We start from the raw sequence: 20,163 nt of genomic DNA on the forward strand, positions 1-20,163 counted from the left end.
GTAAAAACCCTTTTTCGATCCGGAGATCCACTACTCTGAAGTCCAGTCCAGTCCACTCATGGCCGGTTCCTGATTTTCCAAGAATAAAAAATCGCTCAAAATTCCGAATCTAGAAGCATAAATCAAATTTTGGATATTGGATATGTTTTTACTATACATTATCCTTATCCATACCCTTTCAAAAGCTAAAAATTTGATTTTTTTTTTTTTTTTTTTTTTTTTTTTGCCATCTAAGAGTTCATTCGATGAAGGTCCAGTCCGGCAATTCTACACGATTCCACTTCTGAAATCTGTTTAAATGTAATACCCAAAAACGAAAAACCTTATTTTAGAGTTTCGGCATCTTTTATTCTAGGAAAAACTTGACTATATTTCCACAAGACGGTATATTCATGGACGGGAAAGAACACCAGATAGAGGCTGGGCATCATCACGTGATGGCAGCCATGACAGGAGGCAGGAGCAATGGAATCTGGTCTAATCTGATTTACATAAGAAAGAATCTAGGTTCCCAGGGGAGAAAGCTTGTATTGTTGTGCCTGGCCTTCTGTCATGGCTGCCATCACGTGATGGTGCAAAGCTTCTATGAGGTTGCAAATTTCTCCAAGATTTTTCTCTCAATCGGCATCTGACAGGTTAGTCCACAACAATGTGTCATATGGCTCTTTGTGAATGACCAACTTTATTAGCCATTCAGAGGATGAAAAAAAACTGGGTCTTTTTGGCATTGCAGTGCATTTTGGGGCTGTTTTGGGGACATATTGCCAAGATGGCGTTTATTTAGTAAGTAGTAATGCCAAAATGCGCTGTAATCCGAGTACCAACTCGACCCATACGTTAATAAATACCTTGAATCCAAGAAGGGGTGCAAGGGACAACGAATGCTTACCATAAGAAAAATCACGTGACACCAGATACATATCATTGAATTTTATTATTTACGAAATTATGCTCACGCTTTAATTTATGAAAATACATTAAGAATACTCCTATTTAATTTATGTTCAAAAATTTAACATTCCATTAAATATAGTCTTATGAAAATTACTTTGAAATATCGATGAGTGTTCTATATATTGTTTGTGCAAAACTAGCTGCAGTGCAAAGTGCCTTTCCTTGTCCCTTGGGATCTGGAACCTTACGTGTATCTATCGATGTCATTCAATCCTAGAAATGTTTTTTTGGGATTGATTATTTGTCAAAACCCCTTGTCAAAATATGTCAACTAATATAATAATTCTCAGTCTCTTGGTCATTTTAATTGTGTTACTGCCGTGCATTATCCACATTTTTGTGTTATTTATTTATTCACTCATCAGTAATTCTTTATAATTCCTTTTTTTTTCTTCGACGAAAACAACTGGCCAGCGGTTTACGTTTTTCAAGGTAGATTTGCCTGTCCTTCAGTCATTCAACTTCGATTCGTCAACCTCACCGACACTTGACACTGAGTCAACATGTCTGGCGCCAGTATCCTCTTTCTAATTCTCTTTCTTCCCAGCAGAATTATTCTGGCTGTTCTCGTAGTTGCTCTCTTTTTTATAAATAACCATGTATTTTGATCTCATCATCAAGTCTTCTTCTTCAATTTTCAGCCATGTACTAACGAACCACACTCCAATGTAAGTATTTACGCATATCAATATAATCAACAGACCAAACGTCGAAAAGAAAGTTGGCTGATAGGGAGATGCTGACAAATCATTGGCTCTCTCAACCATTTCAGTCTGAGCAACTGTGAAGGCGTCGTAGTTACCAACAATCGTCAAAAAGTGGAGAAAGTGGTGGCTATGGCCGAAGTAATCAAATAGGCCTGGGTACAAGCGCTCGGGGATTCTGAAGGCGTTTGTAATCCCTGATATTGCATAGCAAAGAAAATGGCGATTGAAAAGATAGACAATAGATGAAGGACATGAGGGGTTTCCAAATCCACAACGAGCTAGATAAGGAGAAATGTCGAAAAAAAACTTAAGTAAATACATGCAAGTACGTAAGAGGAAACGATAGTTTTTAAAGCGGTGGCGAGAGAGGCAGCTTAGAAACATATTCAGACAGGCAAAGGACAATGATATTCCTAAAAACAAGTAAGGGAACTTGTGAACATCAATAGCATCCGTGTCAAGAGGACGGCAATAGAAAAAATTGTTTTGGCCTGCCGTGAAAGAAAAAATACTAATAGTAGCGTAATCAATGTAAAAGCAAGTGTGTCTGGCTTTCCAAGACATGCAGCAAAATAGATGAGCAAAAGCACTTGATAAAAACACCAAACAAATACCAAATGCAAAGCATATAAGTGGATAAATACTGGGATTACCGATGATATCCTGGGCAGCAAATATACTCCAGAAATACAACAGAAATGCGATAGATGCAAGTAAATGACTCCATATATTAACAGTCTCGTTATGCAGTGAGAAGAGTGTAGCAAGACATTGTTTAACGGTGATACCATCTGTATCTCTATACCCTGATATTATGAAGGGCTCGCGGACGGATTCACACACTTCATGAGCAAGAAGTGAGTTGCTAACTTTACGATTAACTCTTTTTTCTCTTCGGCGTCGTGTGTCGTTTTCGTGGTTTCTATTAGAATCCATCGCTGTCTTATCGCTTGAGTTGTGTTTGCAGTTTCCAAAGTGACCCGTTACAGAAAAGTCTTTTTCCAGCTTGAACATAACTTCTCATGAAGTAACTGAGGCTTGAAATTCTCCTCTATATCGCGTTTACAAAAGAATACTGTTTGCCCATAGATATATTCTTGTTGATGTTCACTTCGTCTGGAGTCTCAGCGTATGTTGATTTGTGATCAGCTGAAAACAATCCGTGGTTGTGTGACGTTGACTTCTGGTACCCAGTCAGTATTATAATCAGCATAATGTAATGCTTGATTGATCATATAAAGACCTTCAAAATCATAGTCAATTACTATATTCAAAATACAAGTGAAAATTCAACTATTTCACTGTCTCTTTTAAATTAACTTTCTTTCATTTATTCTTTATAATTCGTAAGAAAACAGCAGGAATCATTTCTCAAACGTATCACATATCAGATGAAAATGAAACAACCAAGTACTAAATACTGAATGACGGATAAAGACATTGGCATAAAGGAATAATAGAATCCATCAGTAAAGCGCAATACTATACTTATAATGAGCTGACAGCACAACAGCTATTGTTGTGCTAATTATTCATTAAGCTGCGAATCATTCTGGCACAACTAAACTTGTTTGCGAAAAAGAGACGACAGTCCGTTTGCTGGTATAAGAAGTCAATGAAATTTGTTGAGTCTGGTTTCTTGTTTTCTCTCGTTCACTCATAACAATAAAAGGATTGTGAATGTAATATCATAACAATAAAAGGATTGTGAATGTAATATCGCAAAGGTACATCAATATTTTCATAATTACCGTATCCTTTTTTACACCACACCGCACCGTTTAGTATGCAGGACTTCAGCCAAGCGGCAAGAAAACCTTGCCAAGCTGCCAGGTCCTACGTACTAAACTGCTTCAAAAAAGATCTTTTTTCTTTTTATTTATTTTTTCCAATTTTTAACTTGGTGTTAAAAGGCTTCGTGATTACTGAAAATATTTTAATAGGTTATCCTTGAACGATTCCTAATTGTTTTTTTTGATCCTTTATTTGGTCGAAAAATTAAGAACATGCAGCTCGATACGTCATAATTAAGTTTGCATGGTGCAGACGATAAAGCGCGTCTGAATATTTGAAGTAATGACCTTTTTATATTCGTCTAGTTGCTTTAGTGAATAAAGATATTTCCTAGAAAAACCATCTTCCAAAAAAAAAAAAAAAATCCGGCAATTGCATAGACAAATAAATTATTCTAACCAACGGCATGTATATTGATCTTCCACAAAAGCTATATCACGTCTTACAAGGCGTTGACTTTTTTAAAAAATGCTTTGCAACTGATAATTTGTCATCAAAACTTTTCATTTTAAAGATGCCAAATTCAAAGTCATTTGAATTGAAAATTACTGATAATTTGAACGCAGGTTTGACATCGGCAATCCGATCAAACTCATGGATATTGGCAGTTGTATTCCATGTTCAGTGATGTCACTTAATTAAGTACTTGAACGCATGAGGGATCCATGCATGTCTTCTGATTGTTCCTCCACCAAACAGCCATTTTATTTAACCCTGAAACAACCTCTGGGCTGATCTAAGTCAGGGCAAGGCTAACTCACAGATCAAACCCTGAAACAACCTCTGGGCTGATCTAAGTCAGGGCAAGGCTAACTCACAGATGGAACCCTGAAACAACCTGAAACAGCCAATGAGAGAATATATACTGGGCAAAGCATCCATCCACACAAAGAAAAATTGCGAGCAAATTCGACGGAGTTCAAAATGTTTTTAAATCGTAAAAAAAAACCCTGAGTAGGCATAAGGTTTGTAGGTCACCCATCCAAGTACTAACCCCGCCCCACCGTGCTTGACATAGTATCTTAAATATGTCCAAGTTTTTTCCACTGGGCCACGGTTCCAGGTGAATCAGCATAACAATAGCCGCGAAAACAATGCACCAAATAGACTAGACTTTTTAACATCAAATTTTCAACCGATTCCGTGCGTGGCAGAGATGCAAGGGGTCAGCCGATATGGTCTGGGGGCCGGCTGGTCTCTCCCCTGATGCTTCGGCTAGAACATTTTCTTGCGTAATTCGTACACCCAAGGGCAGAAGGATTTAATCGCCGTCAGGTCCGAAGTCCATACGACGCCTCAGCTCTGCGGATGTCTCGGGGGTATGGCAAAGTGGAATCGATTTTTTGAATTTTAATTTTGTCGGTGGACATGGGTTCGATCCTCACCTAATCCACATTTTTCCCTTCTTCTTCAGATTCTTCATTTGATTGAAACCCCAAACATTTTTTAAAATCAAAAATAACTTCTACATTTCTTGTTGCTTACTTTCGTCAGATCAGCATTATTAATAAAAGTAATAATAATAATTAATACTTATTTAATGGATTTCTATAGCGCTATGTATTACACTCTATAACGCTTGACAATGAATTTTCAAACATAAAATATAGAAATATATATATATATGTGTTTATATATTACTGGAGCTACTGACTGTCTATACCCCAAATTGTTTTATCTTAGTATATGAATAAATTCTACTAAAATCTAAACCGATAGCGGAAGAAACTTACAGTGCGGACACTCGAACCATGAACATTTCAAGGTTTTTTTGTCACTGATTTTTTTCATAACTGTCCAATCACAGCTCTCTGTAGAAACAAAGGAATTTTTTAGGTGCCATCCAATCACAACAAGCGGCGGAAAGTCTTTGGATGTTTTATTTTTATTTCACTCCGTGTGAACTAATGAACTACTAGATTGTCGCACAGAGTGCAAACTCTCAATAATTTACAGAAATAAGACAAAAATATCGTCCATTGACGAAGAAGCTATTATGAAAACCTTAACAACGGCAAGAGACTCTGGAATCGCACGAAAAAATGTTGGAACCTCAGTAAGAATCTCGCTTCTGATTGGATCATTCGAAACATGTTAAAAAACCTTGAAGTGTTCATGGTTCGAGCGTCCGCACAGTAATAATGAATATAAGTAAAAATACACAGGTGATTGTTGAAAATCTCGCGCGCTGATTGGTCGAGAAACTCAGATTATCACACGATAATCACGTCCAGCGATAATCCAAAATGGTGGCCAGCTGCTTTGTTCCTGTTACCGGGAAAAATGTCTTTTATCTTCTTTTTTTTTTTTTTTTTTTTTTTTTTTTTTTTTTTTTTTTTTTGAAAGAATCACCTGTGTCTTTACACTAAAACAATTATTTGCCTCAGCCTCAGTAAATATCGGAGAATATTTACCTCGGTAAATATTCCCCGATATTCACTTCGCCTTTGGCGAATCATTGTTCAATATTCCTTTGCGAGTCTAAAAGTAGCATGGATATCTTTGTGTGTCCCTTTTAATTGACTTTTCTAGTTTTTAAATAGTTTTTTTTTAATACTTTATGTTATAGACTGCTTTCTTAGAATTGAAAGGTTTTTGTTTCCCTCGACCAAACTAAAAATAGAATGGCTTATCATTCTACTTGACAAATGGTTCAGCACAAAAACTATTCTTTTTTATTGTATAACCTGAATCATATGAAAGGCATAATATATAATGTTCTCCTAATTCCTATAGTTCAAACAAGCCTAATTCAATTGATTGATAAGGTTCTAGAGTTTTCATGGAGCGGCCCGTGTTACTATACAAGAATTTGTATCCTGACTCATTCGCGAGTTTTTGTTCCACACAGATGGCAATCAAGTCAGAAATCACCGCGAATAGACAGGAGAGTTAATTTATCGAACGGACGTCATATTCAGATTTTCATAAAGGGAAGACATCTGTGAAAATACACATATATCGAATTGTCCAAGCAGTTTTGTGTGGTTGCCCGCGATAACGAACTAAAAATTATGGAGGACTGTAAATCGACCGAGGAAGTGTCTTCACTTGCAAAACAACTACAAAAAAAGCTCAACATTTATTCCGTCAATCAAGATTCCGATAATTCTATTCGTAAATGTGGCTCACTAAGTAATATTGATAGCGAGATACAAGGAACGACAACAAGATTGAAGCAAAAATTAGAAGGGCAAAGAATGGTGAGGTCTGTTCCAAGCAGTCCAAATCTGAATCGATGTGGCGTAGGTAGGCCTAAACGACCTTCAACTCCCATACCAGGTGAACTTAACAGGCGCCGATTATTACAGCGTGGAAGAGAACCGTTCATAACCGATGGTAATCATAGTTGTAATGAAGAATCTTGACAATCAACGAACCAAATGAAATCAAGGGTTTATATTTTTAGGGCTTAATTCAGCGTTCCTCTAATGAATGATAATCAGATTTAAAAGAATGGATCTTATTTGTTTATGCTGCAAAACCTGTAATTATATAACGTAGGGAATGAATATTCGAGATGACATATTGAGTCGAGATCAAACCTCTGATCCAAGCTTGTGAAAGCCAAGAGACCGAATCTGAATTTATAAGGGTTTTTTTTCATAGAAAAATAAACAAAGATCCTAGAAGGAAACCCTCGAGGTTGGAGAGAAACGACCGCAACTCTTGCTGCTCGCACATGATGGAAAGTCCAGGGATCAAACCGCCCACGCATGATCTCAGCGGTGAGAAACGGCACAGCGCACAACACCTGTGCCTAGTTCTAAAGCTGTTCAGGAGCGAGAGCGTCTTTGAAAACAATTTATTAGTTTTTGGCAGTAATTCAGTTCCTGTCAGTTGAAGGGGAATTGTACACGAAAATGAATAAAAACGAAGATTGCACGTACATGTCAAGCTTGTCAATTCTTGACTTCATTTATTCAAATCTTCGAGTCAAGCGTTCCTTCCTAAGTTAGAATCTTCAGTAATAAAATCACTTTATGTCGTGTCAGTTTGGCTAACATATTGAGCAAGTTATTGAAGTAGGTGCTTGGGAAGGCTGGCTAACGTGCCTGATTGTGGACCGTTATATATAGGTTTATTTATATTGATCAATTTAATCCAATCTTTTTTTAGGAATCATGTACTATGTTCATATTATAATACCCTGCCGTGAACTGCCTACGTGATTTCATGCGATATTACAAGTAGAACGTGCTCAGATCATCACAAATATATTTTTAGAAATTAAGGATGGAGACTCTAGACAAATCTATCTGGTTAATGAGCTGTCGCTAATTACATTCCAAAGATCGAATGACTTGTGCAGTTGTCTAGATAGTACCTATGTCTTATTCCTCATTCCACAAGACGCCTATCCTTATTTTTTATCACGTCTCTTTTCGGGTGATCGTAATGCTTGAACAGTCGAATAAAATAGAAAAGAGAAGACCAATTAAGTTCATGCTGGAAAACAATTCAGTAAAGTTCTGATTAGTACGGTTTTCGAGTGGGACTTACGATACGACAATTTCTTAACCGTAATATCTATCTACGATTGTGATTGGATGGATTGAAGGTCTGCTACAGCATGTCGTACCGTGCTGCCCCGAAGTCAGCTCTCTACGTTTCCCACTCATGTATATGCTAACTATGTAGGAGAAGTAATTTCGATATTACAGCCGTGTTTTCTGTATGTTAACAATTCTTTGGAATACCATTGATTCTATCATTTCTCATGCACAACACGTAAAGTAGGTAGAATATCCTGAGGCCTATACGCACTGATGTTGGCCTCTTTGGCACAAGCGCTGAGTTGCTAAAGAATTTATGCTGTGTCGCTTCACATGACGGCAAGCAGTGTGCTTCTTTTCCAGAAAATGACCGGAACGGCTGAAAACACGCAAGTGAAAAATCGAGTCTTCTCAACCACAACGGTTAAACTTATATATCTAACATGAAAAATCCTATAACAAATAGAATATAAGCAGCTAGAAAGAGAAGATAAAAAGGACATTCAATCAGTCATTAGCTTATGCAGGTGCTCGGAAGCAAAACTCCGATTTCACCTGAAAATTTCCGTAATGAAATACTCAGCATGGACTTCGTTTTTTATGACCATGACCCTCCAATTCCTAGCGTGATGAAGGTGCGATCCTACGCTAGTTTCCCCTGGGGCAAGGAAACACTTTACAATTGTCCCTATGACAAGGATGACCCTACCTCACTTACCCTACCTCACTGAGACTACTACTAATGGACCGGCCGCGTGTTATAATAGAAAAATACTATTATAAGGAATACTTAAAATCTAGTACTCACAGAACTGATCACTAGTCAATGAGCTGGAAGCTCTCATTACAAAAGTGGATGGTGACGTGACATCATAGCAACCGCCATGTTGGATTTTAATCTGGTTGGTAAAGAGTTGCGCAAAAGATATTTTCTCGGTATTATTTCAGTCCTATGTTAACTTACCCCCTAGCCTTACCCTCGTATTTTTCTCGCACCCCAGTGAAGGTTTCCTAGCAACATTTTTTCTTTGACTCCCAGATTCTCTGTTCCGTCAGGATTTCCGGCATATTTTTTTCTTTCGCCCCCTGCGTTCGATCTAATCTTGATTCAAGAGATTAAATCCCCCCTTGTAGTCGCTACGGTTCTCTTGAAGCAATCAAATCAAATGCAAGGACCCAACTTCTCTATTTCACCATTTTTTTAAATGAAAAATGAGCTCGGATATGATGGAATTGTGAACCATATTTTAATCTGGCTTTTTTGTAAATCTTTTGCCAAAAACACTCGTTTGCATGAATTCTTCCTACTTTGAGGTCACACGGTCGAACCGTCTTTTCTTACATTCTGTGTGCTTCGAACATGGTGGTCCCGAACACAACTTACGCGCTTAGAATTTCTTATAATACGTATTTCGTAACACTTCTAGTATAATTCTTGGAATTTCCTAGCTGGCCCCTACGTGATGAGGAACTCTGCTAGGCGTGAGATTGAGTAGAGTACATGAAACGATTTCAAAACAAATCCGCGCGACAACAGTAACCAGTAACCTTAAATACTATATTATACTATCCTAAAATAAAATCCCCGGTTGTTGACCTTAGCTTATATTTCCCTATTTTACAATCAAGTGTGAAAGTCTACTTTGCGACCCCTACGTGCGAGATGCCATTTCGTACAAAAATAGCTTCTCAAAAGTACATTTGAAACGAAATATATTATGCCTTTATGAGCGTATAGCTAATATTCATCTTAAAAGATGATAAATAATTGATACTGAATAAATATTTAAGCCTTATTATATTAATAAATGAATGAAGTTTTGCAACAGAAAAAAAGTCTCATTTGGAGAACATCTTTCTGTTTTACATGTGTGCAACGGAGTCTTTAGAAAGGAGACTTAACGTTACTGTTAAAATTAGCAAAGCAAAATTGATGTATTTTTAACTGAATGCTTTCTAAAAATTGAAGATCCATGTACGAAACGTGTGGGTGAAACGACTCTCGGAATTAGGTAGGACCAAGGTTAATTAGAGGATCAGACGTGATAATCTCTTTGTTGTTCGCTTTTAAAGCCATCAATGAACTCCTGTGAGTCTATGCGACCTTGTTGAGTCTGATTGCTGTAGAATAACTTAGTAAAAACATTGCCTTTACTAAGGTACAATAGAACATTAAGTATGGGGAAGAATTGAGGTTGAATGAGAGCTTAGCTTTATATATAATACCAAGTGTATACTTTGTTGCTCCGTTGCTTGATCCACAATTAGAGCATCTTACATGAAGTGTTGCTACAGTTTTTATCTAACATTACCTTCCTGTTAATGTGTATAACATATATCCGTAAAAAACGTTGAAAGAAATTGCACAAACTTAAACAAATTAGTAAGTTCAGTACTGAGACCTCAGTAGACTGTAGACCTACAAAACTTTGCACTAATTTGTACAATTTTGTTACTAGCAACTTTTTTACGTAAATATCTACTGGAGACCTTAAACCAACGACTATAAATGAGCACCTATATTATTATCATAGTATTTTGAACAGATTCTTTTCCTCACACACTAGCTCTTTTCACTACAAACTCACGGGCGTTACATTTGCATATTTACAAGGACTAGGCGGTCGTCCACATGTGTCTCTCCTATCAACAGTTTAAATTCAATTATATATTTCGTAAGTACAAGTTGGTTCCTAGCCAGGTCTTGTGTGCCTGGGCCACTTCAAGTTGAGAAAGAGTTATTCCAGATTCCTATCTTCTCTAGACTATTAATACAATAACAAAAGGTTTCAACTCTAAATCATTGGCCATATTTGCCTTATTTGTAGAAGATAAGTTTTTGCTTGTCCACGGCCGAGTCTCAAATCTGTTGGACAAACGAAATACATCTAGCCGCAAAGAAAAGTTTTTTAAGCATTTCCTGGAGCGATGGATTACATTGTGACCCGTGTAAGATCAATAGCTATTTATTATTATAAATAAATATAATATTACCACTGTTACTGTTCAATGTATATCAAGTTCCGTTTTCTAGCCCAAAGTCTTGGTACCTCGCACTTTTAAGCTTCGATGAAATTTGCGGACAAGAGATTGAGCTGGGGTTTGATCTAGGATGTTCCGATATCTCCGTCACGTCTTGACACCGTGTAAAAAAAGGTTTAAAAATATAACGAGCATCGTTGTACCCGATTAAAAAATAAAGCAGATCAATTAAAAATGGATAAAGCATGAAATTATAAATTTTCGGAACTTTCACAAATCCGCGTTCGTGACTTCCATGTCAAACGTTAGAAAATAGAAAACTATTCCTAGGGTTTATCCGTGTGTTTGAACTCTGGTCAAATATAGCTGTCATTTTTTTGAACAAAATTCCACAGCCAATGGTATTTATGTCATCTGAATTATGTTGAGCGCTGACCGAAGAAAGTCAAATTTATTTTCAGGTGGCAGACGTGATATTCGCTGTTATGCTTCCCAAGGTCAAGCATATCCTTTTTGTTTCATAGGTACGTACGGGAAAAGAATTTCATTGTTATAAGTTATTCTGGTATTTTTATTTTGGAATCGTTACATGCTTCGATAGGTTATGGAAGCACGTCCATACAAGTAGCTATAGCAAGGCCGACTTTGATTGTTATAAATACTACGAGTTGTATCTGTAACCAGACCAGTCGGTACTTGCAAAGACTCTAGCTTAACCATCCCCAACCGTATCATCATCTTGGACGTCAAGTCTTGTTCAAACTTGCCTGATAACTATCCTTTAAAACAGCAACACATTTTACGAGACAAGTGAAATATTTATTCAGAACAGTAAGTACTGACTTTTCTATTAACTTCTAAACCTGTATGGTTCAAACAAGACATTAAAATATTAACGGACTTGAAATAGTTCATAGAAGATAACATGCTACTGAGCTCATAGTAGACCTCATTGGTATATATTAAAGAAATAGATATTTATAACAGTTATTTTAAGAACATATATATTGCCCTTGGATTGTTTTTTTTTTTTTTTTTTAATCCGACAAAGTTTACATCACAAAGGTTTTGTACGACTTTATATTATTATTTATATTAATCTAATTAAGGGCGATCGGGTTATAAAAATACAATTGAGCAAGTTTTATTAACTAAAAGTAATTTAAATTTATAAAATACTATATGTACTCTTTTAAGAGACAAGACATAGAGAAAAAAAACTTATTACCGGCCTCCGAACTTCAGTCCTATGAGGTGCAAGACCATTTAGGCATAGCGTGTGCTTTACGGAGGCAATTCCAAGGAATCTATTTTCTTACCTACCTAGTCCATTGCCATTTTATTTGCTTTCATATTATATAACATATAATAATATATATACATTAATAATAATTTTGCGTTGAAACGTCAGTCTTTATAAACGAAGATTATACTCTGCTTTTCAGTACTGCTCACAATCAACTCTTTCGATGCATTTGGTATTTAACGACAATGAATAGTTTATTGTTGAACGAGTGCAAATCCTTTTACAAGAGATTTATTTGATCAATGAACATGTCTAGCCACATCATCTTCAGGCAGTTTGATGAAGATTCTATAGAAACTGCTTAGTCATCTTGGTCTTTGTACCTTATTTTAATTACAGCAAGCATTTATCGGAACAAAAACTAAACGGACCGTAAAGGTCAAGGATAGAATGCATGAGAGATAAATGATAAACAAATTTGAATGAAAAAGTTGTTCATTCGTAACATCAAGAGCAGACGAGACTGTATATAGATGCAACATCCTCTCCCCTCCCCCCAGTAGGGAGAACCTTACTGGCACCCGGCAGTGACTTTTCTCTCAGAGAATGTTCGGCCTTGCAGACCTGAATAATTTCTCTTTATTTTTGTGATTCGTTTTATTTATTTTCGGCTAGTTCTTTTTGATCTCTTCATGGTTTTTCGACTGTACTACTTTATACTCTTAGAAGCAACATGGTTTCAATAATGATTACTTTATAATGGCAGCTTTTCTTGATTTACCATAAGGTTAGGATGTGTTGCTACAAATTCTTCGCTCACTGATGACAAGATGGTCTGAGAATAAGATCCTTGAAACCTATCGCATCCAATCTAATTAATAAATATCTAACGCCCCTCGACTCTTTAGACTTTACTAATAAAGATCTGATTACTAATAGCACATCTAAAAAAAGCGAGATTTTGGTGATACACATCAAATCTGCTGAAATGTGCTGAAAGGCTCATCGGTGGACTTTGCCTTAGAATATCTGGACCAGACCTGGATCACTGTTGACGCTTTGGCCATGTGACATCCACTTGAACACAAGTATCCCACTTGTTCTATCTGTCATTCATGTCAATGCATCTTATAACGCTTTACAGAGACTGACAGAAATAATACTAAAGGGAATGACAAGTGGTTTGGGAAACCAGTGCTCTACTCGGGGTATACGTTTGCTGCTATTTTCCCGAACACGATTCTTTCTTCTCGTAAAGGTTTACTTTAGATTTAAGATGACGAGGAAAAGCTTTATGATAACAGCCATCAGTCCACATCCGCATTTCAGACGACGCCATCAACTTAAACTAAAACGAGCTCGTTCCGCATAGAGTAGAATGAGCAGCAAAAGAGATCAAACAACTGGGCCACAATTAAGCCTTGGATGTGCTAATGGATATGTACAAACGCGTTACATACTTTAGATGTCGGAAAACACAGCTGTGAAGCTAAGATCGATTCTCCGCCAAGGTACCATGTTACGATGGTCAATGTTATTTTTGTAACATGGCTCGGCGTGCGATATGACATTTACCCCTAAAATCATCGGTTCAATCCTCATGCAACTAGACTCGCCATGCATTATATATAAATAGATTTACTTTATTTGGTTCTCTCCTGTGCTTAATGGTTCACCGAGATTATATACCCTTCATAGAACTCAAAACTGAAGGTCAAGAGTTTGTTGGCAGAAAAGTGCTGCAGTCACTTAAAAAACAAGGGCTATCGGCGACAAGAGGTTCGTGTGTCTTCGTGACTAGCAAATAAACCTGTTAAATTCGGATTGCCCAGTTTGACTAATGGCTATGCAGCACTCCAAGTGTGGGCCATTCGGAGCCACATAGCGCTCAAACTCTCTAACCATGCAAAGAGCAACGATAGAAATAACTAAATCAGTAGTCTTGACCGCCCGTAGGTATCCCTCTCGTGACCTAATAAGTCACTTGATAAGAAACCGATTTACAAACAACAGAGACTAGTGGTTGTGTTGTTCTCAGAAGATTACGGTATAAGGGTTTAAGGGCACTCACGATAGGAGGTCTTGATTTAGCGAAAAAAAAAAGAAACGAACGGTTAACTTAGTGTACAATAAAGCAGCGATGAATGGATCCTGGCTTGCGTTGTAAACGTTTTGAATACAGAAACTCGGAAGTCGGAAGTCACTAATCTCGTGACATAGATACTAGACTACACTTAAATAGAACCCATTCTCATTGTTTTCTTAATTTTGTGTGTCTATTAGAGTATTGGACGTTGACTAACATTCTTTATTTCACGGGTTAAATGCCTTTGAGATACAATATTAAGACTGTAGCCTCAAGGTTCCACACACATTACGCAAACATAGTTTTTGTAATTTAGTATAAGTTGTTTTTGAAGTTTAAAAAAGGTAACATATTATATATTCAATGGCTTAAGCAAACACTTAACCAACAAGTATATCATGTTAATCTCAAATTAGTACATTAATTGTACTATCACCCATTGTTTTCTTCTGCTATATATTTTGTAATCTCGCTTTACTTTACCATCACTGATGATGGCAGTCAAACCTGCCGAAACATGTTTGGTTTAAAACCGCCAAATATCAAGAGTGTCTTTGTTTCCTTAAAACTATTAATTCTCTTGTTGCTACTAAGACCTATTAAAAAAGTACTAGACAAAGAAAAGAAAGAAAGCAGAAAGTGCGTCACATTTGATTCATGTTTCTTAAAGTGTCTTTTAAGCTTCCTTAGTAGTATGTATCTAGATGTAGATCGGTCTCTTGTAAGTCTATTTAGAAGACCCCCCTTAACAACGATCCAGAACCACGAGAAAAGATTTTAGTTTTAGGATCAATATTATCAGAAGGAAGTGCGTCAGTTTTCATTTCGCTTGTAATGAATGACCCTCGACGTTTCCACGCAGATCGGAAGTCGATTAGACTTGGTACACTATCTTCTATCGCTATCCCTTTGAACGACAAAAGTCTCTCTCGAAAAGTAATGATATATGCGACTGACCAAATTAAGATTTTCCTAGTAAATAACGACATAAAGAGGCAACGGAGTATTGGTACATTTGTGGTTAGAACCGAGTGGTTTTGAAAAGTAATCCGAACAAACTAAACGGCACAATATACGTCCTGACATGTGTCCTGAATGGCTATCATCAGTATAAATTAAGGTATCCGTAACAATTTATGAATTTCAAATTTTCATTATCTATATTCAGTGATTATTAGATTCTGATATCGTATTTGTAATAGTAGGGACACCGCCACAGCATGGAACAACAAGTTTGTCGTTTTGGATGCTTTGTTTTCCCCTTTTGATACGCAAATTTCATTTTCTTGAGAATAAGACTCAAGTGCTCGAGTTTTGTGCATATTGATGTATCTTCTAGTGTTTTTTACTGGTAAATTAATTGATGATACTCACGGGAATGGCACACAATCTAAAATGGAAAAAAAAAAAAAGAATCTAGTGGCCTCATAAGAAAGTGTTGATACTCGAGGAGGGAGGAAAACTCTTGTTAAAATATATAAGCATGAAATTTACCATATTTCGAAATTAAAAGAATATAAACGTTTAAAGCAAGGTTTTCACTTGCGTCGGGGTCGAAGTCAAAGTCGGAAGCAGCTAATGACGACACTAATGAAAAACGCACTGCGCATGCGTTGGGAGAAAAACAAAATGGCGGACAATAACAATTTATTACATCTACAGGGCTATTTTTTAAATATTCGTTTTGGAATTTTACAGATATTTTTGAATTTCTTTACATAGAATCCGACTATGTGATTATCTTCAAATTAGCCATGCTGGATGTCGACGTCGGGCCGCGAGTGGCGGCATTTTCGAAGATTATTTTTGCTTTGTATAAACAAAAGTTTTTTTGTATAAATCAGCAGTGTATCACAATCGAAATTATCTTGCTATTACGAAAAGGACAACCTTAAGTTGTCAGCATTTTTCTTAAGTTTTGCGATTTTGTAAAACGATCAAAACACCGGCATCAAAAACATAAGTTGCCCTTAGTTACGCTACGCCATCTCCGAGCGTGCGCAGTGCGTTTTTCACCAGTGTCGCTAATAACGAAGTGAAAACCAGAATCGGACTGGAGTCGGAAACGCGTCGGAGTCGGAAACTCGTCGGAGTCGGAATCTGAATCGGAAGCAGCTCATAACGAAGTGAAAACCAGAAAACGGAGTCGGAATCGGAATCGGACTCGAATCGGAAACGGGTCGGAATCGGAATCTGGAAGCAGCTTATAACGAAGTGAAAACCAGAAGATTGAGTCGTAATCGGACTGGAGTCGGAAGCGGCATCGGAATTCGAAGGATAAGAAGCCAGGTTTTTTTTCTTGGATCGTATTTACGCTCAAGACGAGTGGTTTTCACTTGTAGTTTCAAGTATGAACTGCTTCGACTCTGACTCCGATTCCGTCGCAAACGAAAACCAAACTTAAACTCGTTACATAATGATAAATTTGTCCTTGCTTTTCAGGAGTGTACGCAACGTGTTCCAGAGTGTTCCATCATGTTTCTCGAAATACTTGCAGCTGTTGTGATGATATCATTGGTGATAGTTGTGTTACTAGCCTTGGCAAAGACCATGCATGATTCTGGTCACTATCCACCCGGTCCTCGTCCATATCCACTGATAGGCAACCTGCCTCAGCTAAGTGGAACCGAAAGCTACAAAGCCATGACGAAACTTGCAGAAGAATACGGAGATATCTACTCTCTAACCTTCCCTGGAGGACAAAAGGCTGTTGTCATCAACACTGGCGAGCTCGCAAGGGAAGCATTCACAAAGAGAGGAGACGACTTCTCTGGACGGCCGTCCACGTTTATAGGCGACGCCATCACACGGGGGTCAGCAGATATAATATGCGCTGACTTCCATCCAACAATGGTTGCTCTACGCAGGATTGTGCATTCTGCGATGAAGATTTACGGCCATGAGCTGCAACGCTTGGAGGGAACTATTTGCTCTGAGGTAGATGATGTTGCTAAACGATTTCACGAGCATAGGGGTCAGCCAGTTGATCCCAAAAACGATATTGCTGTGGCTGTTCTGAATGTGATATGCTCCTTGGTGTATGGTCAGCGATACGATATCCATGATCCTGAGTTTGAGAAGATCATGGACTACAATGACAAGTTTGTTGAGATCTTTGCCAGTTATACACTTCTTGACCAGTTTCCCTGGCTCCGGTTCTTCCCGTTGAAAACTGTTAAACTGATGAACGACTCCCGAAACACGAGGGATGAGATTATCAACAAAAAGTACGAAGAACACAAGGAAAAGTTCAGAGTGGAGAACGCCAACAATAATTTTGAAATTCAGGACTTAACTGATGCTCTACTTAAAGCGGCTTTTGAAGAAAACGCAGCAAAAGTAGCCAAAGGCCTGAAGCCACTGACGGAAGATAACATTATGATGACAATGCAAGACATGTTTAATGCTGGGATCGAGACTTCAACTACGATAATGCGATGGATTCTGCTACTCATGATACGCTATCCTGACGTCCAAGACAAAGTTCACAAGGAACTGGATGATGTTATTGGCTCGGGTCGTCTTCCTTGTTTGAAAGACCGCGAGAAGTTACCTTATTTGGAAGCAGTTACTCTAGAAGCCTTGCGCTTCGTTTCTCTTGTCCCTCTGTCTCTTCCACATAAAGCAACACGGGATAGTACCCTGGGTGGCTATGACATCCCCAAGGGGACACTCTTGATTACAAACGTGTGGGCAATCCATCACAATGCCAAGGACTGGGACAATCCAGACCAATTCATACCAGAAAGATTTCTTGATGAGAACAATCAGCTCATTAAACATGGGCTGAAGAATTTCATTCCATTTGGTGCAGGAAGACGATTATGCATCGGGAAATCCTTGGCCAAGTGTGAAGTGTTCTTGACACTCTCGAGGGTACTTCATCAGTTTGTGTTCAAGTGTCCTCCTGGAGCACCTTTACCAACACTGGACGGCAACCAGGGTGTTGTTATGCATCCTAAGCCATACAAGATGATCATAGAAGAAAGAGCTTAAACAGCTGCAAGAATGGACCTGTCAATACTCTGTAGTTAACTAAAGGACATGTAAACTAGCTGCTAAACTGGTAATTGAACTGAATAGACCTCTTTAACTTGGGAGTAATGTTTTCCTTTTCAGACTACTTGTCATTCTCTCGAGGATAAGTTTTTAAGGCGGAAAAAAGAAATCATACTCAAGGAAATGACACGTGATCTGCAATGGAAATACCTTACGCCCAATAAGCCTCTTTACCTTGGGGACAATGTTTTGCTATTTCAGACCACGTGTTATTCACACTGGTTATCTACTCATGCACTGCATGTGTTACAGGTGGACAAAAGAAATAATACTCAAGGAAATGACACGTAAAATGGGAATACATTACGCCCAATAGACCTCTTTACTTTGGGCATAATGTTTTCAGGTCGATCACGTGTCATTCTCTTGAGAATGATTCTTTGTTCGAGTTGTATCCATATTCATGTGTCTTCTCATGTGCAACCGAGCGCCAACCTTAAACAAAGAAATGATACTCTAGGGAATGACACATGGTTTTGAGAATAAGGTTCTTTGTTTGAGTCATATCCATATTCATGTGTCTTCTCATGCGCAACTGTTAAACAAAGAAATGATACTCTATGGAATGACACATGGTCTGAAATGGGAAAATATTACATCCAAGGTAAAGAAGTATATTATCACAAGATTGTGAAATAATCCATAGTTGTCAGAGCAGAAGATGCTCACTAGAAAATGTTTTGTGTCTTATACTAGACTCTAAAATGAATGACTTTTAATGCTTACTGACTGGAGGTAACTACTGTTCACATTGGACAATATTCGCAGATTAACCAGATTAACCTTAAAGAACGAAGTGTTTTATCACTTCAGACCACGTGTTATTCATTTAGTTTCATTTGCATTAATGTATCTCCTCATACGTTAAATGGTGATAAAAGAAATAATACTCAAGGGAATTACGCGTGATCTGAAACAGGAAAGCATTATGCCTAATCGATTCTGATTTAGATGTTCTTACATATGGAAATATTAAGTTCATGATTAACCAAATAATTTTAGTCCCTATTACACCATGTATCCACCTCGTTAGCGACATTGATCGCAGAAATAGAATAGAAATCTGCTTTTGCAGCTTTGCGCGCGATAATATACATCACATAAACACGTCTACAACTTAGCTGGAAATAGCGTGACGCTTGTCCAGTAAAAGTTGTGTGACTTGCATGACACACCTTGAAAACTCTTTCGCCAGCAACGATGCACACAAACCGCTGCACGGTGTATCCGAACTTTTATATATTTTTTACTGCTTATTCGAACTATATATCTATTTTTAATAAAAATGATTTACGTACATACCATGTAATTCATCAAACGGGTGATCCGGTAATACTACGACTATATTATAAATATGTAAATACATGGCTAAATTACTAACTATGTAGAGAAAGACAGTGTTACAACGGCTTATTGTTTTTGGACGATTCTTAAACTTTTGAATAAGAAGAAAATCGTAGTAATAAAGTTAAAATAGTCATAGTCATATTTTCATGTATATAAAAGCAATGTGATGTATGTTTTATGCAGAGCCCCATTTAATCCAGCTATGCTGAACTGGGCATCTCTGCTTAAATATTGTCCATAAATAAATAAATAAATAAATAGTGTGCACTAATCTTTGAAGTATCGATATCATTCTTTACAGATTCGGCTAATTCTCTTATCTACTGACGCCTAGCCTTTTCCAACTACTTTTTTTCGTGGTTCACTTAAAACTCACCATGGGCTAAATTTAGGGAGCGTTAAGGAGGTTTATCCAAACCCTTTCAGCTACAATTGAACCCGCCGGCAGGGGCGTGGCGTGCCCCCCTCCACGTCCCCCCTCTTCCCCCTTTT

The 20,163-nt window shown here is 37.6% G+C and overlaps 1 protein-coding gene and 1 pseudogene across 4 annotated transcripts; one reads left to right on the forward strand and one right to left on the reverse strand.

The window, feature by feature from the left end:
- Positions 1-915: 915 nt before the first annotated feature.
- On the reverse strand, positions 916-2,820 carry LOC116307743 (uncharacterized). The gene is made up of 2 exons (XM_031718043.2): positions 2,315-2,820; positions 916-1,939 (listed from the first exon to the last, which is right to left on the reverse strand). The coding sequence occupies exons 1-2, from the start codon at positions 2,673-2,675 to the stop codon at positions 1,482-1,484; spliced, it is 819 nt and encodes a 272-aa protein (XP_031573903.2). The 5' UTR covers positions 2,676-2,820; the 3' UTR covers positions 916-1,481.
- An 8,516-nt stretch (positions 2,821-11,336) lies between these two features.
- On the forward strand, positions 11,337-19,942 carry LOC116307742 (steroid 17-alpha-hydroxylase/17,20 lyase pseudogene; annotated as a pseudogene). 3 transcript variants are annotated; one of them, XR_016119693.1, is made up of 2 exons: positions 11,337-11,457; positions 16,708-19,942. The product of XR_016119693.1 is annotated as a steroid 17-alpha-hydroxylase/17,20 lyase pseudogene, transcript variant X2 (transcript). The 3 variants fall into 3 exon arrangements; XR_016119692.1 differs by lacking the exon at positions 11,337-11,457 and adding an exon at positions 11,510-11,764; XR_016119694.1 differs by lacking the exon at positions 11,337-11,457 and adding an exon at positions 15,143-15,385.
- The last annotated feature ends 221 nt before the right edge of the window (positions 19,943-20,163 follow it).

This window comes from Actinia tenebrosa, unplaced genomic scaffold, assembly GCF_029948245.1.
Source record: "Actinia tenebrosa isolate PJP-AT-01 unplaced genomic scaffold, QUT_ActTen_1.0 PGA_scaffold14__42_contigs__length_11649687, whole genome shotgun sequence".
Lineage (NCBI taxonomy): Eukaryota > Metazoa > Cnidaria > Anthozoa > Actiniaria > Actiniidae > Actinia > Actinia tenebrosa.